Source organism: Zingiber officinale, chromosome 8A, assembly GCF_018446385.1.
Source record: "Zingiber officinale cultivar Zhangliang chromosome 8A, Zo_v1.1, whole genome shotgun sequence".
Taxonomy (NCBI): Eukaryota; Viridiplantae; Streptophyta; class Magnoliopsida; order Zingiberales; family Zingiberaceae; genus Zingiber; species Zingiber officinale.
This window is the reverse complement of record NC_056000.1, coordinates 58,648,627-58,672,090: the sequence shown is the minus strand read 5'-3', so window position 1 is coordinate 58,672,090 and position 23,464 is coordinate 58,648,627. Positions and strand designations below refer to the sequence as shown.

General features: G+C 35.8%; 1 protein-coding gene across 2 annotated transcripts; it reads left to right on the top strand.

Moving 5' to 3' along the window:
• Nucleotides 1-11,080: 11,080 nt before the first annotated feature.
• Nucleotides 11,081-21,133, top strand: LOC122009180 (protein S-acyltransferase 8-like). 2 transcript variants are annotated; one of them, XM_042565231.1, is made up of 5 exons: nt 11,081-11,497; nt 15,018-15,203; nt 17,288-17,593; nt 19,676-19,909; nt 20,397-21,133. In XM_042565231.1, the coding sequence occupies exons 1-5, from the start codon at nt 11,459-11,461 to the stop codon at nt 20,871-20,873; spliced, it is 1,242 nt and encodes a 413-aa protein (XP_042421165.1). In that variant the 5' UTR covers nt 11,081-11,458; the 3' UTR covers nt 20,874-21,133. The 2 variants fall into 2 exon arrangements, with proteins under 2 accessions (XP_042421165.1, XP_042421166.1); XM_042565232.1 differs by lacking the exon at nt 15,018-15,203.
• Nucleotides 21,134-23,464: the final 2,331 nt, after the last annotated feature.

The following is a 23,464-nucleotide window of genomic DNA, read 5'->3' as shown; positions in this document are numbered from 1 at the left end:
AAATTAAAATTAAAAATTAAAAATAAAAATTAAATTAAAAATAAAAAAATTAAACTTAAAATTAAAATGTAACTTAAAATTAAAATTTAAAATTTAAATTAAACTTAAATTTAAAATTTAACTTAAAATTAAAATTAAAATTTAAAATCTCAAAATTTTTAAAAAAGGGGCGCCTCTCGAAGGCGCCTCCGACACCATCAGAGGCACCCTCAGGAGAGGTGGGAAAAATCCCACTTAAGCAGTGGAAGGCGGCGCCCTCCATAACTTATGGAAAACACCTTCCATTAAGCTTGAAGGTGCCTTCAAGCAGCATTTTTCCAGCGAATGGAAGGCTTTTTGTGCCCGATCTCAGATGCGACAGGGCGCCTTCCAGCCACGATTTCTTAACGTTTTCATCCCTAAAACTTCAGAATGCCTCCTAGGTATAACATCAACTTAGTTTATTTTGTCAATCCTTAGTTCTTATGAGTTTTCTTTGTCAATTTATGTTTATATGCTTATATAAAATTAGGAAAAGATGATATGCTACCCCTATGCCTAGCAATACTACATCTACTGGTGCCAGATTCCTTACTGAGCAACTTAGGTTATTTTTTTTACAACATACATATGTTGCCCTGAAATTTGGATACCTAAGTAGAATAGATTTTTATGTTTATATGCTTTTTTACTGCGTTTTATTTTGAATAGATATTTTAAACATACTTATATTTTTCAAAAACATCCTTTTCAAAATATTCCTCAAAAGATGTTTTTCGAAAACACACCTATACTTTTCAAAGTTCTATTTTGAAAATCATTCTTGACACATTTTGAAATATCCAATGTTTTGCAAAATTTTGATGGTTTTGAAAACTGATTATTTTAATTTTTGCAAACTGCTTTTAAACAAACTTGAAAAGTTTTTTCCTTGAAAATTTTTGAAAAAGTTTCACTTTTGCAAAAATTAATCTTTTAAAAGTTTAAATCTTGAAAAAGTTCATCCTTGATTTTTTTTTTTGCAAAACTTATTTCTTTAAAATTTTTTAATAACTATTTAAACTTTATAGTTAGTTTTTTTTAAAGAATTACAAGTGTTTTGCAAACCTTCGTTTTTTCGTTAAGTACATCCCCCATAACTTTGAACCTTATTTTTGCTGCCTATTTTTTGAATAAGTTTTTGTTTCATCGTCTTACTTATTAACTTATGTCTTTTTGATGAATGCCAAAGGGGAGGGTTAGGGATTAAGTTAGCAAATAAAATAAAAATTAGAACAACTTAAATCCCACAACAAAAGCTAATTTACTCATATTTTTTTGTATGCTTACTTTACATAGTTTTTCCTAACTTAACTCAGGTTGTCATTGCATCAAAAAGGAGGAGATTGTTGGTGCAATTTGCACTAACGATCTAACTCTGGTTTTGATGAATGACAAGTAAGTTAAGTTAGATTTTGTTGTGATATAACCACATGATTAAGTGTGTAGTACGAAGTCCAGATAGGTTGACGGGCTGATCGGATATCTGGCCGAAAATTTAGCTAGGTCGACGGGTTGACCAGATAGTCGGTACAAAGTCCAGATAAGTTGACAGGCTAACTGGATATCTGGTGAGAAGTCCAACTAGGTCAACAAGCTGATCGGATAGCTGACATTAAGTCCAAACAGATCGACGGCTAACCGGATGTCTGACAAGTTGGTAAGTTAAGGTAAGTCACTAGATGAGAATGACCTTATGAAGACGCGTCCAAGTTAAGGGAATAGTAGGTGTCAGTCCAGGTTAGGTCCATCAAGTAGGGGGGATTTTGATGTGTGCATTTCATATAGATTTTTATCATAGTTTGACACACATCCTATCTCATTTTATGTGCATATATTTCATGTTTTTATCTTTATGTGCTTCTTTTTGTTACTTTTAGTTCAGAGAATTGTTTTTTACTTGTTTTGATTGATAGGGACGTGAATCAGAATGAAATGGGGAGCAAAAAGACTAAGACAAAGAGCCATGTCATGCCACGGACGGTCATGGCCAGTGCCACGACTCGTTGAAGGTTCAGCCGCCAAGGCTCGTGGCAGGTTCAGCCGCCACGCCACGGGTGGCCATGGCTTGCGCCATGGCCCATGGTAGGCTTTATTGGAGCAATTCCAATGGTCTGTGCGACCATGTGTTTTGGTGTTTGGGCAAAGAGTTTAAGTTAGGTTCACCCTTGTATTTGATATGTGTATTTGAGTTGTGTAGGTTTGCAGGATACATATGTGACTCAGGTTGATGGTTTCAAGTTCGGTAAAGGATGGAGCATCCGAGGGACCGTGGACAAGGCAGCGAGGACAAGAGCCGAGGGAAACGACTTCGAGGCATACGCGAAGGATGACATTGGGGACGAGCCGCGAGCTTGAATGCATTCGAGGGACGAGAGCCAAAGGAAATATGCTTGAAGGTAAGAGGTCAAGGCTGCAAAGAAGCGTCAAGTGAGTCATAAGGGTGAGGGTACGAGCACACGAGAGATTGTACTCGGAGTAAAATCCTAGTTTTAGGATTTTACTGTAGTGTTACTGTAGTAGTACTGTAGCGTTACTATAACAGTCAACTGCATGTTTTAGCAGTCGACCGTGCAGTCGACTGGGAGCGAACAGAATGCTTCTATTCATTCGGTCAGTGTGGAGCAGTCGACTGCTAGTTTTAGCAGTCGATTGCTAGTTTTAGCAGTCGACTGGTATTAAGTCGTTGGGATGTAACGGTCGAATTTCCACCGAGGGCAGTCAACTACATGTTTTGGCAGTCGACTGGTAGGTGGAGTTTCAACTCGCGGGCTATATAATCAAAGCTTGGGAGCTTGGTTATAGCTGACGAAATTAGTGGGGGTAAACCCTAATTAGTAGTCTACTTGTTCTCAAGTGTTTGTGAGTATTGTGGTGAGGTTTCTCCACCCACAAGGAGATACTTGAGATAGCCGGAGTTTGCTGGGGGCTAATCCACCGATGGATCAGGATCGTCCACCTCAAGGACACGTCGTGGAGTAGGAGCCCTAATCTCCGAACCACGTTAAACGAACATGTTAGCGGTTTGCTTATTTTTCTTTCCTTTAGTATTTAGCTTTCATATTTGTAGTTAGTTTGTATTTCCGCTGCGCATACTAACAAGTGTAGAAAGAAAGTGATTATTTGGGGACGTCGTCTATCTAACCCCCCTTCAAGCCGGCCACCGATTCTTTACAAGTGGTATCAGAGCCAAGGTCGTACTTCACCGGACTAACCGCCGAGAAGAGCAACTACAAGAAGATGGTCGGCTTGATAGAACCATCGAAGTTTGAAGGCGGAGGCTTATGAGATATTACATATTGGATGATGAAGATGGAGGTCTTCTTCGACATGGATTGGGAAACCATGATGGTGGTCAAAGAGACGTTCGAAGTCAAAGAGCCGTTCGAAGTCCCAAAGGACAAAAAAGGGAAGAGACTCCGACCGCGTCATTGGACGGAGGAGGAAACCTCACGATCAAAGGCAAATGATAATGTAATATCTATTTTGATTGATATTTTGCCCAATGACGTGATGAGCCGTGTAGGTAAATATGAGAACGCCCACGATTTGTGGAGCAAGATAAAGAAAGTTCAATGGGAAGAACCTATGCCTACACAAGAAGAAGAAGAGCCCAAGGAAATGGATTCAATTGCTCAAGGAGAGGAGGTGGAGCAATCGGAAGTTGATTCATGTTCAACTTCCGAGGAGAAGGATGAAGAAAGGTCATCCACAAGTGTGGATGAGGAAGATGAGGTAGCATCTACATCCTCGAGGGTTGAAGAAGAGCCCAAGACAAATGAAGAAGAAATCTTGGAAGAAGTCAACCTAGTGAGCACCTCCACCAAAGCAAAGTCAAAGGACCACATTGTGTGCTTCGGGTGCAATGAAAAGGGGCATTACAAGAGTATATGTCCAATGGGTAAGAAGGTAACTCCTAAACCCATTCAAGTTAATTTAAACACTAATGTGGGTTATAGGAATGATGGTGCCAATAAGAAGAAGAAGAAGAAATGACACATAGTGTGCTTCACGTGTGGTGAGCGGGGTCATTACCACACCAAATGCCCAAAGAAGAAAGAGATAAAAAAGTTAGTGCATTTGAAGAAGGAGGAGAAGAAGTGGAGAAAGAATGGAGGCTCAAATCAAGGGGGAGCTTCAAGGGTAAGAGAGGTATATCCTAACTTGAAGTTTAATTCAAATTTAAATTCCTCCATGCATGCTAGGAATAATTGCTATTATTTACTCATGCATAATTTTGGATTTAAATATCATGATAGAAGTAGGGTAAATGTGGATCATAACCTTAGGAAATTCATTCATGATAACTCTAGAAATGGTAGACCTAAGGAGACCCAAGACATTAATCCCAAGAAGCGGAGACATATGCCTAGAAAAATAGGTAGGTCTAGGAATGTCCATGGTGGACATGTTGACTCTAGGTTTAGGAACCTAGAAAGGGAAAATCAAGCTTTGAAGGCAAAGCTTGATAAATTGGAGAAAACCTAGAAAGATTCAATGTTGGATCTAAGGGTTTAGGTATGGTGTTGGGTAGCCAAAGACTCAACAATGATAGATCATGTTTAGGATACCGATCTAATGTCTCCAAGGCTAAGGGAAAGTCGTATGCTAGAGTTGCATATGACTATAGCAATGAGAAGCCAATAAATGACAAGGGAAAGCTATTTAAAAGTAAGGAGAAATTAACCAATGACAAGGTATCCAAGGTTAAGAAGGTTAGGTTTGTAGGCCAAGTGTCACCGGAGGTGCACCGATGTGGCCTAACAATTGTGGATGAGCCGCCTAGGGAGGTGGCTAAGGTTCAGAGCTCTAGGGGGAGCTCAAAGAGTCAAGTTGGGACCCATGGCCAATGTATCTCAGATGGGCTTTACTTGGGAGTCTAGACGAGCCATGCAATGTGCCAAGTGGTTTGGAGACGGATTTTACTCTCAAACTTAGGGATTTGGCACAATTGATTTATGTTTCATGCTTAGAAATATGACATTGGGGTCATATAGCATGATAATTGGTTTTGGATGTATAGATGCCATATAAACCAATGTTAGAGATGTATTGTGGGTTAGTATGGGCAAATACATCAAGAGGAAGCCAAAACTAGGACTTTAGGTCAAGGTTCAATTGAACTTTTTAGCTAGTTTTGTATTTTTTGTCAATCTTGGGATTTGTGATAAATATATTTTTATATATATTTTTCCCAAGTAGACATTGATAAAATATACCTCTCCACAAAATTTGAGAATTTTTGGAGGTCTGTGGAATTTCTGGTGCATTTCTGAAGTTGTTTAGAAAATGTTATTTTTTTCAGAAATAGCGTACCGGTCGACTGCTACAGTTAGCAGTCGACTGGTAACAGTATTTTTTAGCACAGAATGTCTCTGTAAGCTCATTTCGATAAGTGTAATCGACTGGTACTTCTTGCAGTCGACTGATACCAGTCTGAAAGTGTTTTCAACACTAGATTTTGACCAGATCAGCTCGTATAGATGTTTGGGATCCATGGGGGATAAATACATGAGTTTAAGGTCAGTTGGATGATAAGTTTTCAATAATTGGGATATTGTTCGAAAGCTTTTTGGATGTTAGGCAAAGGGGAAAAGTAAGATTTAGTTGGGAAAACCTTAGTGTCTTTGCGTAGGGGGAGCATTGGGATAGATTCTTAAAAATTCCTGTGAGAAAGGAAGCATAGGTGTAGGGGGAGCCTTGGGATATGTTCCAATGCATGTTTGCATTTTTAATTCGACGATGTAAGTCCAAGTGTGTAGCCTTGGCAACGTAAGTCCATTCGGCGTTGTAAGTCCAAGTGTATAGCCTTGACATCGTAAGTCCATTCGGCAGTGTAAGTCCAAGTGTGTAGCCTTGGCAACGTAAGTCTATTCGGCAGTGTAAGTCTAAGTGTGTAACCTTGGCAACGTAAGTCCATTGTTTTTAGCATGTTTATTTGCTATTATGTTTTCCCTAATTTAAACGTATTGCAAAACATCAAAAAGGGGGAGATTGTTGGAGCAATCCCAATGGTCCGTGCAACCATGTGTTTTGGTGTTTGGGCAAATGGTTTAAGTTAGGTTCACCCTTGTATTTGATATGTGTATTTGAGTTGTGCAGGTTTGCAGGATACATATGTGAATCATGTTGATGGCTTCGGGTCCGATAAAGATGGAGCATCCGAGATACCGTGGACAAGGCAGCGAGGACAAGGCCCGAGAGAAGCGACTTCGAGGCATACGCGAAGGATGACATTGGAGGCGAGCCGCGAGCTTGAATGCATCCAAGGGACGAGAGCCAAAGGAAATAGGCTTGAAGGCAAGAGGTCAAGGCTGCAAAGAAGCGTCAAGTGAGTCATAAGGGTGAGGGTACGAGTGCACGAGAGATTGTACTCGGAGTAAAATCCTAGTTTTAGGATTTTACTGTAGCGTTACTGTAGTAGTACTGTAGCGTTACTATAGCAGTCGACTGCATGTTTTAGCAGTCGACTGGTGCAGTCGACCGTGCAGTCAACTCGGAGTGAATAGAATGTTTCTATTCGTTCGGTCAGTGTGGAGCAGTCGACTGGTATTGAGTCGTTGGGATGTAACGATCGAATTTCCACCGAGGGCAGTCGACTGCATATTTTGGCAGTCGACTAGTAGGCGGGATTTTCAACCCGCGAGCTATATAACCAAAGATTGGGAGTTTGATTATAGCTGACGAAATTAGTGGTGGTAAACCTTAATTAGTAGTCTACTTGTTCTCAAGTGTTTGTGAGTGTTGTGGTGAGGTTTCTCCACCCACAAGGGGCTACTTGAGATAGCCGAAGTTTGCCGGGGGCTAATCCGCCGATGGATCGGGATCGTCCACCTCAAGGACACGCCGTGGAGTAAGAGCCCTAATCTCCGAACCACGTTAAACGAACGTGTTAGCGGTTTGCTTGTTTTTCTTTCCTTTAGTGTTTAACTTTCATATTTGTAGTTAGTTTGTATTTCCGCTGTATACTAACAAGTGTAGAAAGAAAGCGATTATTTGGGGACGTCGTCTATCCAACCCCCCTTCAAGTCGGCCACCGATTCCCTACAGGCTTTGCTCCTTGCCACGACTTGCTTGTGGCCTATGCCACGAGTCATGGCAGGCCTGGCCGCCACGCCACAGGCGATCGTGGCCCGTGCCACGGACCGTGGCCTATGCCATGGACCGTGGCCACGAGATCTAAGCACAATGAGCCTCGCCACGGGCGACCTTGCCTAGTGACACGTCCCACGGCGAGTGACCTACTCTAGCAGCTAGAAAAGTTGATTCATTTGATCAGATAATTGTGGTTTGAGCCGGGGACTTCGTCCCCCTCGAAGGGAGTGAGTTTTTTTTACCTTTCGGGGAAACCTAAGGGACGTCACCTTCATTGACTTTGATGCTCTATACACCTCCGGTGCAAGGAACTACATGTGAAGACCCGATAATTTTCTTCCTAAGCATCTCTCTATCTCTATTCTTCATTTTCATCTATATGAATATTTTCATTTTTATCTTTGGATTGTAATTTCCCTATAATGGAGTAGTTCTCACGATTCTAGGTTGTAGAGAGTAGCCTTTTGTTATGGAAACACTATTATGACTAATCTATATGTTTATATATTTCTTGTTCGATGAAATATGCATTTATAGTCTAGAATTACTATGTTAACACGATCTCGATGCCAAAAGTATGTGATTCATATCTCAGGAGGGTTTGAGGATGAACCGAAAGGAGAATTTGACCCTCTGACCCATAGAAAACTAAGACACGGAGAGTCGGATAAGAAAGTGCAACTTGGTTTGCCACGAGGAGTCCTAGGCTGCCACAGAACTTAATGGATCAAACCTAATTCGTAGTAGACAATAATCAGGGTTGATATGCCGTTGTAAAAGCAAAAGTTCACATCAAATACTATATAATGGTCTACCTAGATAAATACCCATTGAGGATAGAAAATCAAATATAGATTAGGTGTTTACGATTAATTGAGTGAAATTGAAGTCCTAGAATCACTTCACCCTTCACTCACTCCTTTGACTCGACTCTCTTCTCTGCCACCTCCCTCAATTCTCTCATGCTTAACTCTCTCACTCTCACTCTCACTCTCACTCTCTCAACTCTCCTTCTCTCTTTTTCATTTGTTCTTGTGACCACTTACATTCGTGAACATCTAGATAATATATTTTGTCAATTTGACTAGTACTTAATTCACAATTTTCGTAGGATTAATATTTTTTATTACTTGATGACATTTTTACTTCTAGTTTTACACCACATCATTTATCATAAACAATAAATCATGTTCTTAATGTATAAAAATGGTTAAGATTTTATATATTAGTTACAAGAGATGGATGGGTTTTTGATTTCCAACTATTTATAACTTTATAACTAATGGCAGTAGGTGAAATATTTAAAGTGATGGATGACATTTTAGCTAAAAATCACTCAAGTTTGAAAATGTCGAGAAGGAGATAGCATTTAGGAAGGAAACATGTTTCTTTCCTTTTAATTGTGTTAATTGAGAAATAATTATTAGAGATGTGGAGTAACAATAAAATAAATCAAATGTCAAATTAAATAAAAACAAAACAGGACTATCTAAAGGTATAATTAATTCACTTATTTAAACTAAAGGATGTGATTTTTAGAATTTCAAAGTTGGGAGGACCTTTTAAAGATTCTAAAATTTAATAGAAAAACGAAGACTCAGGGATGTTGTTTTTGTCATGTTTCAAATTATCAATATTTTTTCATTCTATTTTCTAACCTTTATAAAAAGAAGGATAAAAATAAAAAGGCTGTCTATTTTATTTTATTAAATCATGTCCTTATTTATTTATTTTATTTTATCATAAAGAACATCTAATCATCAATTTAATTATTTATTTTATTTTATCACAAAGAGCATCCAACCTTTAATTTGATTGGGTAGGTTAAATTGGCTCACGTTGATTCATCCCATCAAATAATGTAAACGGATTCGATTGACATTTTATCAATTCATTTGAAGATGGGTTCAAGCGGACCGATCCACTTAGCCCACAATCTATGTGGGTCGGTCCGTGATGAACACGAGTTGATTTACAAATTGAGGAAAAAAATACTTCTAAAATTTAAAATTAAAGTGAAAAAATCAATGAGCTTGTGGGCTAATAGCGTTTAGATGTAGAAGAGAACACTTCGATAGCAGTAACTTAATGAGGTTATGAGGAAGAGACAAAAAAAAAAAAAAAAAAAAAAATTGAGAATCAATTTATTGTATATTGCTAATAAATCTAAAACTTGATAACAAGCATAGCCTATACATGTTATATATAAGAGTAGAAGAAACTAATTTGATCCATTAAATAAGAACATATTTTATCTTAATTTTAACTTATTTAAATAATACAACATGGGCTTACTAATTCACACTAAAAAATTGGGATTATCGATGAAATTTTTTAGTATAATTTTATTTCAGAATTACTGATGGAATATAATTTTCATCGGTAATCTCTGACGAAAATTATATTCCGTCGGTAATCCTATTTTTTCCTGATAATAAATAGTTTTCATTATTTTATTGATGAAAATTTAATCTCGTCGAAAAATAATACCAACAGAATTAAATTGCTGTCAATAATATTTTAATTTTACCGATGGAAATTTAATTCCGTCGGTAATATTTTTTGTTGAAATTAAATTTCTATCGATAAAATGATGGAAACTATTAAGATATTAACAGAATTATCGACGGAATTTAATTTTTATTGAAGATTATCGACGAAAATTAGATTTCATCGGAGATCATTGATGAAATAATATTTCATTGATAAATCTAATTGTTTTTATAGTATTATAATTTAAACTTAAAATTTTTAACATTTTTAATATAATTTTTTTTTATCTTGCAACTTGTCTTATATCTAAGATAGTGGACTGACTTATCCACGGATTGAGCATTCATCGTGGGTGGGTGTCCTCAAGATACTATTCATAGTAACTTTTTGATTATTTGATAGCCAATTCTAAATTTAAATAATAATATTCTAATATTTATAATTTCATAACTGCTACTAAATATTATTAGTAAAATGTATCGTTACATTTTCATAATTATTATAACAGTAAATTAGAGAAAAATTTTCAATCATAATATTAACTTTGCATATAATCTTCACGTCCAAACAACTTATTTTCATTCCCTGCATATAAAATATTATTTGTTTCAATTCTCTCATACAAATATTATTACCTAAATTGCCCCTCAGATTTTTTTAGGTACAAAAAGTCCAAAAACAAGTATAATTCTTCTTAAATTCAACACTTTATATTAAAATCGAGTATATTTTCTATCAAAATTGTCCCTCTTATTTTTTAGGTATAAAAAATTTAAAAACAAGTATAATTCCTGTTAAATTCAACACTTTACACTAGAATCCAACACTTATATTAGGATCGGGTATATTTTATATCGAAATTAATTCTCATATTTGTTTATACAAATAGTCTAAAAATGAGTATAATTCCTATTAAATTCAGCACATTAAACTAAAATAGAGTGTATTTTGAAGTGAAAAAAGAATCGTACTCAATTTGATAGAAAATATACTAAATTCTAATTTAATATACTGAATTTAAGAGGATTTATACTGACTTTTAGACTTTTTGTACCCAAAAATATCATGGATAATTAGGTAAATATGTTTGACTGAGGAGCGAAAATAAAGATTTTTATAGATGGAGACTACATACAAAGATTTATTTACCAATAGAGACTACATACAAAATTACTCTTATTATAATCTAAATATTAAGCGAATAGTAATTAAAATTGAACATGTAACTTACCATGCCAAATCTGTTCGACCAATTTCGAGTTTAAATTTGAAATCGGTCAAATCAACTAATCAAAATTAATCGCATACTGTATAATTTTATAGAGAAGACCGGTGACATGCAATAAAAAAATAATTATTCCAATAAAAACTAAGTCTTTCTTTCCATTTTTGTCCTAAAAAGAAATTAATTATTATTATTATTATTATTATTATTATTGAGAAGATGCATTTTTATAGAAATATATTCGGCGAAAAGATTTGTAGTTGTGTGAGAGTAACATCACACTCTCTCTCTGTCTCTAAGCTGTCAACGAGCAGCAGCAGCCTTTTGATCCGAAAATTATCGAAATCCAAAGAGCCACAGCAACAAAAGAGCGAAAAGAAGAACGGGAAGGCGGATGTAGGCAAAAAGGATTGCCCTAATTTCGCTCTCTTCGGGATCAGATTCGTCGTCCAGGAGGAGGATGCCGTCGGGGTGCCCTACTTTCACCTTCCTCGTCTTCTCCTCGCTTCCATTGCTGTAGATTTGAAGGGGGGAAAACAATAGGATGAGCGATTCCGAAGCCTCCGGTTGGCCTGACGCGTGTTAACTGGGTCACAGGCTTGGCAGCGCACTGGCCTTTCTCACTCCATGGCCAAGCGGGTCTATCAGGCTTGGAAAGGAAATAACGTAAGATTTTGAGTTTTTCTTTCCCTTCACTTAACTCTTCGCTGTAAATGCTGGATTAGGTGGGTAAGGTTTTTCTTTGGATTATTTTTGGAATTCTCCCCCTTGAATTTGTTGCTATAAAGGGAGTCTCGTGGTTGTTTGTGGCCGCATATAGGGTGCTCGTGCCTTATATCGTTTAATGACCTAGTTCGTACCAAAGATTCATCCTTTTCTCGTGCAATAGCTTTGAACTAAATGATTTCAGTATTAGGGCGTACGTTACGTGATTTAAAGCCTAAACAAGGTTAGCCATCCCGCTTTAGTATTTATTTGTTCCTTCCGCTCCAGTTCATAATCTTTCAGTACTGTTTTTTTTGCCTCTTTGGCTACTTAATTGCAAGGCTCAATCATCAAGTGTTTTGCTTACTATCCGTCTTATCAGCTACCTGATTTGTAACTACAGATCTGTCTTATCGTTCATGTTAAAATGGAGTCTAAAGTTAGTTGTTCAAAAAATCAATTTTATTTGGACAATGTACTGTTATCTCTCCAAGCAGGCATGTCATCATCATCATCGAATTCTAAGGGTTGGTTACATGGACCTTATCCCTTCAACCTCTTGGAATGCTATATCACTAGTAATATTCATATCCCTGCATCACTTACAATGGCAACCTAGCTTTATAATATATGTGGTTGCGATACAGGCTCACATGTGAAGCCTAACTAACCCTATGGGCTTGGGATTGACATTGCCCATTTTACTTGTCGAAGTATTATATTTCTTGTTATTCAAGATTTGCTTGCAAGTCCATACCTAGTTTCCTAAGTGCTGTTCTTTTTTTATTGTTGCTTCTGATACAATTATGATGCTGCTTGTTTTCTTATTCTGGGAAATTTTATGGGACCACCCGTAAGAGTATCTATTGCCACTAGACTTATCTTTTAAACATGCTTCTTCTCCTCTTGTTTCCACACTGATTTCGCCTTATTGTGAGTTGGGTGTTTCTTGCTAATAAGTTTTCATATGTTTTGCTTCTATCTGTTCTATGAATAGACAGTTTGTTTGACATTGCTGGATTTACAATTGAATTGTATGTACTTTGATGGATTCTTCTTTGTACTCGAACTTTGGTTCTCGGCATAAGGTGTTTGATTTTACTGGTTGTTGTATTTCTTATTATTTGATGTCAAAATGAATGTTTCTTATCCTTCATGTGAAAGAGACAAGAATAAGAGTGTTGAGTGATTTCTGTTGTGACCATTTGTGCTGTGTGATAAGCCATATCTGTAGGTACTTAGTCCAGCAAACTAATATTCTAGCTTGAAACTCTGAAGTTGTCCCTAACAAGTTTATGGAAGCCCTCTCACTTCTCAAATTCTTATCTCTCAACTCACTAACTCTTACCATGTTTACAAGATGTGAGCTAGGTAAGAACCTTCGCAAGCTTGATTCACCTAGGTCATTGGTCAAGCTGATAAATCAACCAGTCACATTGCATGTTCATTAGAGATATTAAAAGATGACATAAATTAGTATAAGTATCACTTTTAAACGATAAAAGTACAAGTAACTTAAAATGTTTTATAAACCAAAAATAAAAATTTGATCACACACCAACAATGAAGAATTAACCTAGAGTGAAAAGGCATTTGTGCAAACTACTTTTCAGTTAGGCTTTGTCAATGAGGTTAACATCCATCTCGATTGAGGTAATAAGTAATTTACTTAACCATATAAGCATCTAAATTCACAAGCTATGGAAATCAACCTCTAATCACGTGCAATGGAGTGTCATTGGCATAGTAGTCAAGTAAGCTTTGGAAGGTAAGCAAAAGTAAGAAAGCAAGAGCAATGAACAACTAAAAACTGAAAGAACGTTGCTTATTCATGCTAACATGCATATCAACAGCTTGTATATTGTTGACTGTGCTGTTTTTGTCTAATTTTTATGTGTAAAATGATCTAATTATTTGACCAAATCGATTGCCATTGTGGTCCACAGATTTTCATAGCTATAGTAACTAAGTTGCCATACCAAGTCTCTTAAACACTCCAAAACCTGTAACTTGCACGCTCTAAAATTCTCCTACAACACTTTTGTCTCAATTTTTATCCTCATCTGGTCCTGAAATCCATATATGTTGTAAAGTATGATGGTAGATATGCCAATCAAACCCATAACAAGAAATGCATGCACTTTGATATTCTAGCTTGTCACGGGGGAATAGTGATTCTTTAGTAACTCGGTTAACAGTTGTATTGACAGACATATAAAAAAATTAGGATGACAAAGATAACCCTCTTTTGCTGGTGTTTGTAATGAGGCCCAATATGATTTAGGTAGATCTTGATAGGACACATGCATCCAAGGTGGTAATGGTGGTGACAATATGGTTATCTGTGGATGCCAAAATAATGTTTTGTTAATCCAAGTACCCAAGGCGGAGCTTGACATTTCTTGTTTGTCACAGTTGGTTAAAAGTATGAGTCAAGGGCTGAGGAATTATAGAAAATCCATTATAGAAGAGTTATCTCCTCAATTTTGGGTTCTAATCCACGTGCTAGTATCCTTCCCTGGGCTAGTCCCATTGCACTATAGATGCATGACATTATCCTCATCCATCACCTTCTTTCAACCTGATATGCATGCTATTCAATTTGGTTTTGATGGGATGCCTGCTAGTCAGGAGGGTTCATAAATGTGAGCTTTGAGTAGCATCCTAGAAGGCCAAGGTCTCGGGGACTAAAAATTTTCAATTTTATTTTTGGTAAAACTAAAAGAAAAATATTAAAAATGTGTCGGTCACATAACCATCAAAATTAAAATCTAATTAGCGCTTCCCGATTTACCTGGTGGTAGGCCGGTCACTTCTAGGATTAGTCGGTTTGAAGAGCTAGATACTTGGATTAAAAAAAATAATTAAAATCTAATAGCCAAACTGGAAAAGAGTTTTTTTAGAAATTTTTCTCCAATTCTGCCCGTTCTTAAGGGCCACTTTCAATTGTTGTTGAAAGCTAATGCCTATTTTCAAAAACACTACACACGACATTCAAATGCCTTTTATTAATCTACTGAAGGGACTTTAAATTTTTAAGAATTGAAAAAAATGAAATCTATTATATTTTTCAAAATTTTATTTTTCTCAAAACATGATTTTTTTTTTTAAAAAAATTCGACCAAACAGGCCTTAGATTTTGCATATTAAACTTGATTGCCTCATTTGATTGCTTATTTTTTTTCTTTTCATTTATATATCTTTGTTTTTGTGGATATTTAAATTTCTGTGCATGATTTGTTTTGCATCACAAGCTAGCATTGGAGTTGCTAGTTACAAGTGATCAATTTGTCCAAGTTTATTTTGTTGGATTATAATTTGGATTTGTCAAATTTGCAAAGGATTTAAAGGAAAAATATTTTCTAGGAATTGAATTCTATTTAAAATGTCTTTAGATTGCAGCCTGGCAATAAAAGAGTTCTGCTAATTGCTGCTTAACTGTTTAGATAATAGTTACTCTTCCATTAATTTCTTGCTGCAGAGGTTCTTGTTGCATGGGAGGTTAATATTTGGACCGGATGCCAGGTCACTGTTTGTCACTGTTTCGCTCATTGTTGTTCCTGTAGTGATCTTTTGCATATTTGTTGCGAGACATCTTCTCCACAAGTTTCCTGCCTACAATGCAGGATATGCTGTTCTGGTGGTTGTAATAGTGTTCACAATCCATGTGAGTGTGCTTCCTATTTAGATTTGTTAGCTTGTGAAGCATTACTTTTGAGCGGTATGTCTGTGGTTGATGATCAGTATTTCAACTATCTCTAGAAACTGGGAATTAAATATTTGAACCATGAATAATATCCTGTCTTTCAAAGACTAAACTGTCATTGTTTGTTTGTTGAGTATGATTTTCAGCATCATTTCTTCAAAATAAGTCTTGTATATGTTGATTTTTTCCTCGTGTTCGAAAATACACATGGAGTTGTTATTATCATACAACAACAATTTATATACTAGCATTGTTTGTAAGACATCTGATTGCTAAAACATTCCTTTTTGTTTGATATTGTCATTCAAGAATGTTTTAGGATTTTACATTTAGACATCCACGTTTGGTCCTTCTGTCAGACTCAGTGATGCAAAGGTTTACAATTTTTTCTGTATTTTGGTAAGCAAAGTGACACCCTGTATGGATTAATCCACAATTGCCATAGTTGATCTTGTGTCTGGTGTCCCAGATTCAACATTCAACTTCCAAAAATCCGAATTGGACAACATATTGAGTGGAATAAGAAAACAATCATCTTACTTTCTTGTTCTATTATCTTTTTTGATTTGTATGATGCCCTATTTTTAACCAGTCCATTCCCTTGATTCATCCCTGAATCTTGATGTCCGAACTCAATTTGAACTGTTCTTGTGTTTTGGTTATGAAAACTAGCAAATTTAACTTGGCTGTGGTTATTCTCTTTCCCTTATGTATGCTCTGCTAACCTTAGTATAAAACTTGTCCTTAACTTGCAATTTCAGTACACAAGACACCTAATACTTTTTTTTCCCCTTATGAGTAGTGTTATCTATCAAGCTCTTTCATTTTTTAACCACCCTACAACATATTCCTTCAACTATCTAGAAAACTACTAATTTGTACTCATAAAAATCTAGAAAAATATTTTTTCATACAAAAATAACTTTTGACACATTATCAAACAATTCTAATATCGCATTTTTCTTTCATTCCAGATGTTTATATTTGTGACAAAGCGAAATATAATGCATTTGTTTACTTATAATGTAATGAAAAACAAGGATCTTTTAGATGTTTCCAAATATTAAGGAGCAACTAACCAATTTTCCTTATTGGCATGCCTCGGCTTTTCAATTAATAGTTTCGTTATCTTTTCATTTGACTTAGTTTTTTTGGATTTGTTGCTGAATCCACCTTTTTTTTTTTTGCACTTTTCCATCTTTATTTCTTGGTGCTTCAAATCCCTTCTAAATGATCATCCAACATTCAAAATTGATCTAGATGTAATATTCCATCCTCATCTTCCTCTGATCAAAAGAAAAAATTTTGTACACTGGAGGTGGAAGATAAAAGTAGTTGGCTATAATTGTTTGATCTTTTAGTTTAATGTCTCGGAGAACTTAGCAATATTACCAAATTTAGGATTGAATATGATACTAGAGGGCATTTTGAATAGCGCAATAAGAAAAATTAAAACTAAAGAAATAACCGATCAAATTAATAACAGCAGAAATAAATGATAGAAAAACTCTGCTTTTTTATGTGGTTAAAACCTCCAATTTCTAGTCCATGCTATATGAACTCATAATGTGAATCAAACCCTCAAAAAACCACTAAAATTTTCTCTTTCACGGAATCTTCCGGAGGCAGATAACCTTTTACAAATGATATAAAGTAAGTGCATTAAAATAATTGCAAAAATATGGAGCTTGAAGGAAAAGACTTAAAGCTCAAAGCAAAAGTAAGATTAATACAATAAAGTAAATACAATTTTACAATGAAATGACAAGAGAATAAACACGTCGTAGCAGAGAAATCTTATATCCCTAGCTCCTTTTGACTCCCTTTTATTGCTCTCCAAATGACCATGGATAACACAATTCCTAATACATTGGATACATGGTTGTTTTCACCATGTGATTCTCTCTCTCTCTCTCTCTCTCTCTCTCTCTCTCATATATATATATATATATATATATATATATACTGTTTTCTTGGCTTTGGTTGTTTCTTTTGATATGCACAGAAAAAATACAACTCTTTTTGACCATGTGATTGCATTTCAGGTACTGCTCATGTTACTGATGACTTCAGTTCGAGACCCAGGTATTGTACCACGAGCTTTGCATCCACCAGAAGAAGATTTCAATTATGATACTTCAGCTCGTAATGACTTTGGTGGGAGACACACACCTAGTCTAACATTTCCACGCATAAAAGAAGTAACTGTTAATGGAATGACTGTTAAAGTTAAATATTGTGATACTTGCATGATCTATCGGCCTCCTCGTTGTTCTCATTGCTCAATATGCAATAATTGTGTGGAACGTTTTGACCATCATTGCCCCTGGGTTGGCCAATGCATTGGGCAGGTTTGTTTCTTGAATTGCTTTAATCCTATTCATTGATAAAATTTCATCCTATAAATTCTTGTATTTCTGGTCTGAGTTGTGTATTTGATGACATTTTAGTGCCTTTTCTCATCCCTTCAAATAGTTTCAAAGAATGTTGGTACTGGGACTATCTCACTGATATTGTTATGTTTAAGAAGGGATAAATGATGCATTTTTTGCCTTCATGATTCGCAGCTACCCTGCTCATTTGTAGTCATTGTTGTATGAGTCTTTCTTCTCTCAAATGTATGATGCAAAGCTAATCCTAGTGAGTGAAAAATCATAATTTTGATAGTTATACTTGCTCAAAGTTAAGAAGGGGAGCCTTGACACAAAGTTGTTACCGTGTGACCTGGAGATCACGGGTTCGAGTCTTGGAAACATCTTACAGAGCGGGTAAGGCAGCGTACAATAGATCCTTCTTCGGGACGCCGTATTGACGAGAGCTTCATGCACCGGGCTGTCTTTTTCTTTATACTTGCTCAAAGTTGTTCTAAAATGGGTCTATCCATAATGCATTGTTGTTAGTTCTTTATTGCTCTTAAATTTTATTAGCACAGTTTAGTAATAGAAAAGAGAGTAATAGACATTGTCATTTTCAAATAATTCAGAATTAGTGGAAATTCAAACACTACTTTTTCCAGCAAATTACCTTTTTTTTTTCTTCTGAATATTATGATCTATCATGTAAATGCTTGCACATTAATGATCTTGACTCTTGAGCTAGTGCATAAGTTTTTGTTTCTAACATAATAGTCCACCTTATCAAGATACTAAATGTTAGTTTGGTACAGACTTTGGGCAGACAAATCCCATCAAGACTCTTTTGACATCACGATTTACCGGAATAACCCTGTTTGAAGATTTCAGATCTTTATAAGAATAGCCATTCTACATTTAATCATTCCGTTGGCTTCCAGCTAAGTTAGATGTAATTTCAGTCCAATTTCTCAGAAAGCCAGACTGTTGGATTAAATTCATCAACTAGATGGGTGTCCTGTAAGCAAGATGAATTTACTTAGGATCTTCACCTTTTTAGATAAGGATAATCTGTTATCCAAGCTATCTATATACAACCTATGTTTAGTTACTTGAAGCCAAATTTTTGCTAGTTTTTTTGTGTGAATATGATCTGAAAAATAAAACCTTAATTTTTTTACATCATAGATAAAACTTCATTAGATTTGAGAGAGTGAGATTTAAACATATCTAGAATGGTATCAAAGTGATTGTGTACCAAACTTCAAGTTTAGATTGTACCAGCTTTAACATCTAGGATAAATGATCACCTGTTCTAGCTTATCATGGTTATCAAAGTGTTGTGTGTTCAAATCTTGTAACTCAAATTAAACTAGTTTTTCCATAAGTTGTGAATGCGATAGAAGCATAAAATTGTACCATTGGCTAGCCACTTAAGCTTTTGAGTAAGTGGGCATCTCGTTGAATTTCAATGATAATGTTCTTAACTCCAGTCAGCCCTAAAAAAATCAATATAACAGCTCAAATTAGCGAGCCATTGTATACATGACTATTGATTAAACATATTCCCTTGAAGGCCCTATTTATTGAGGCAATTCCTAATTCCTAAACCTCCAGTGTTCTTGTCCTCCTGGTTTTCTTAGGACCCTGTCTCTGTGCAAAACCTTCTAAAGGTGATAGTGGATCTATAGATTCCAGTGCATGCTTGCTGGTCAGAGTTGTTCATAGTTGATGCCACATGTAAAAATGGCTACTAATGTCACGGTCTTTTACCTTCTCTGGCCGAAATGCCTATGCATCATTCCAACTAGTGTTGCTCATATGGAGCTTGCAATTTGACTTTTACCGTTGACCTTTTTCCCAATATGGTCAATATTCTTTTTCGGGTTCATATGCTTCTCTGTTGCAAAATTCTATTTCAGCTGTTTTCTTTATCATGATGTTTATGGTTTTCCTATTACCTAAGCCAAGTCTTTAAACTTACATGTTCGTTTGCCATTTATTTTTATATTTTTCATATCAGTTAAATATATAAAATTTGTATCTGTAGACATGCTTATGTTATGCTTTGTCCTTTTGCAGCGCAATTACCGCTACTTTTTCCTCTTTGTCTCTTCGTCAACTCTTCTTTGCATATATGTATTTGCGATGAGTGCATTGTACATCAAGTTTCTGATGGATGAGGATTATCCTACAGTATGGAAGGCAATGAAACAGTCTCCTGCATCAGTGGTGCTGATGATATATTGTTTTGTTTCTCTCTGGTTTGTCGGTGGTCTCACTGGATTTCATTTATACCTTATTGGCACCAATCAGGTTATTTTTCTATTCCCATCATCTTAGATCAGTGCCCTATATAAAGTGGCTGCCATTTTTCAGTTAATTGTTTGTGACAATAAACGTTTACAGTTTTCCCACTGTATTCCAATTTCTTTTCAAAGATTATTGATGTTATTTTGTTTGCTAAAAATACAGAACAATTAGTAATATTTTGTTCCCTCGGTGATGAAACTTTTCCAGTACATTTGAGGTCTGCAACTATCCTACTAATTTATTTTTTAAAAAAAGTTGTTTTAATAGTCAATTCATCCTCTGTATAAATAGGATGTATGCTTGGTTAAATACCGCTCACTTTGCTTAGGTAAATGTAACAGGAAACGGTACAATCACTTTGCTTTTAGTTGATCTAACGAACATTGCTAATGGAAAATTTTTTCTTCCCACATTGTTTTGAATGTAAGTGTTCTTATTACCAACTGCATTTTGCCAATTCTTCATGGTCATAAAGAATTATGTTATGCAGACAACCTATGAAAACTTTCGCTACAGAGCTGACAACAGGGTCAGTGCCTATGACCGAGGGTGTTTGAACAACTTTGCAGAAGTACTCTGCACAAAGATTAAACCTTCTCAAAACAGTTTTAGAGCCTATGTACAAGAAGAATCAGCAAGACCTCACCCGGTTAATCGCCCAAGGAATGTGGAAGAAGAACCTGCTAGTAGTCCACGCGTAAAAGTCGAAGATGATCATGACATTGGCGGGGACCTCTTGAAAATCTCTGGGCGACGTAATTACGAAGAGGTCGATGTGGAGATGGGTAGTAGGGACAGCAATGAGTTGCATGGTGTCCTCTCAGAGTCTGAGTTCATGAAGAGCGAAGTGAAGAGCTCAAGCCGTGGTAGGAGAAGTGGGAGTTGGGATCTCACTCCAGCGGTGATAGCTGCTAGCTCTTCAGTAACCGAAGTTGAAATTCCGATCCAAAACACACTGCAGCAGTGAAGCATGCATCTATTCACATCTCACAAACAGTCGATGTATTCCTGAAGGAGAACGATCAGGCGAAGTTAGAAGTAAGATTAGCAAGGTAACTGCAGCTTGACTTATCTCCCAGGTTTATGAAGCCTTATTTTCCTTGCCTTATGAGTATCTAGTTTTATGTGGTTTGGTCGGTGGTGCTATAAAGTGAAAAGAACCAAAATTGTTGACGCTGTATCCTATTTGTTCAGTGTGTTATTATCGATCATTTGATTCTTAGTTAAGATTCTTTCTGTAATCAACCGCTTCCGGATGTGCAGAATGTTAGATAGTCTTATTTAGCTTGCGCACTGCTTTTATAATTTCATGAGATAGGTTTAGTGTCTACTTCCTTAACATGATATAAACAAACAATAGGACTTATTCAAACACTATTTTTCACATTAGATACCATCTATAAAATTTAGAAGTGTATTTCCTCACTTCTTCTATATTAATGTTGACATGTTCTGCATATGATGTTACTCCTTGCTTTGTTGACTGTAGATCTAATCATTTTTTTTTGCTATGGAGGACATACAAAGAAGTCGCATCGCCTAATGAGTATTATGTTGCAGGTAAAACTATCTTTTTTCTAATGGCCAAGTTCTAAAGTGAATTTATTTAGAGTGAACTAGACATTATTTGTTGGCTGACAGGTTTAATATTGCTACTCTTTGAATGTGCCTTGTTTTTTTAAGCTATAAATTTATGATGCAGTTGGTTTATGGAAGAGATTACAAGGAATAATATAATAGAAGAATAGATAAAAAAAAATTCTTTAAGTGATAGAATGTAATAAACATCATAAACAATTTATTTGAGTTTTATTTGTACGAGTTACTTGATCAATTTGTCGCTTGTTAGCTTTGGTGATTGACTCGCCTACCTCACGTCATTGACTTGACCAGTGTGATTGGAAGTTGGAACAATAACTCAACTCCACCTGATCAGCCTAACTTATCTGAATTGCTTGACCAGTTTGCATTGTTGGACCCATTCGACTTATGGATTGAATTGACCTGTCATAATCGTCCTAACTAACTTTTTTGAGCCAATCGACTCATTTGAATCTAGTGTGGATTGATCGGCATCCATTTGAAACGATCGACCCATGTCGATTGATTGGGCCTACCCTCTTTCAATTCATTTGACCCACCCAACGTGTTTGACTCATTCATTTGTTCAAATATCATTTGACCCACCCAACTCGTTTGACTTATCCATTTGAACCGATCGGCCCATGTGCGTTGTTTGTATTATTTGAAGTATGAAATTTTAATAAATAAATAAAATTACATATAAGATTATTTTTATCACTTTATAAAGAGAAAATGCATCTCTACATCAGCTATTCAGCTAACTTGTTATAGGGAACTACAATAAATCGATTACGGTCAATTTCAGCTAACGCGTATTCTAGAAAATTATACATAATAAATCTCATGTACTGTCATATAATACTCTCCTCTCAAATCAGTGTGTATGTCAAGAATGCCAAATTTGTTGACAAAAAAAATATATAAAAAGTTGGCCTAGAATAGATCTGTTCCTATATCATTATTGGACTAGATTTGTTCCTTCTTTTTTTCAATGATTTTACCCAATTAATCATAGATGGTCCGACTTCACATTTTATTCACCAAATAAATTCATAAAGCACGACTGCTGATGTTGCACCTTAGCTTCACCAATAGTTCATTATGACAATTGATCTCAAAAACTTGGTATAATTATGAGTGATTGGATTTGTTGCAAATTTGAGTGTTGTTTCACTATCACAACAATTTGTCATTGTGAATGCTCGACTTGCAGGTCATCCAACAATATTTGCATGAGGATCTAAAGATCTTCATTTATTTTTTGGTTTTTGTGAAATAAGAGTTCTTCCAAGTAAGGTACAATAACAAACCGTCTTGTGACTCAACATCGAGCCTAATTTGTGTCATAAAATTCCCTTGTAGAAATTAAAATTTCTTTCTGTTAGGGAGTACAATCCTTGCCTAAGTGCACTTATAAGGTATCTTAAAAAGTGATGAACAGCCTCTAAATGTGTTTTCTTGCTCTTACATAAATTAACTGAATAAGATATCTTTCACCTCATAATAGTGAGAGAAATAAATTGACCCACTAATCTTCTAAAGGGGACTTTATTGGAAATTTAAATTAAAAATAAAAAATAATAAATCTAGTTAGTTTTATTGACTAGTTCGGGGTGATCGGCTCGGTCCTACGGAATTTTTTCATCAGCTATCAGGATAAATCAAGAAGTGCTCGCGGCGGGCAGTCCAGAGGTCCAGCATCATTTGGTTATGCACCACATTTGAAGAAAAAAAAATCTTACAAATACGTTATAACTGGGGATATAACTACGGGTATCTGGATGGACAATCTGAATGTCCTATCGCTGTATCATAACCTTGGGGGCTTGTTGGAAATTTAAATAGAATAAAAAAGAAGTGGATGGAAAGGACTTCATTGTGAATAAGATATTAGTCCCACGTTGAGAGTTGAGTAATATTAAGGTTGGTATATATAATCATAACTGTAGAAATTGTTGATGTGCACATGCTTGT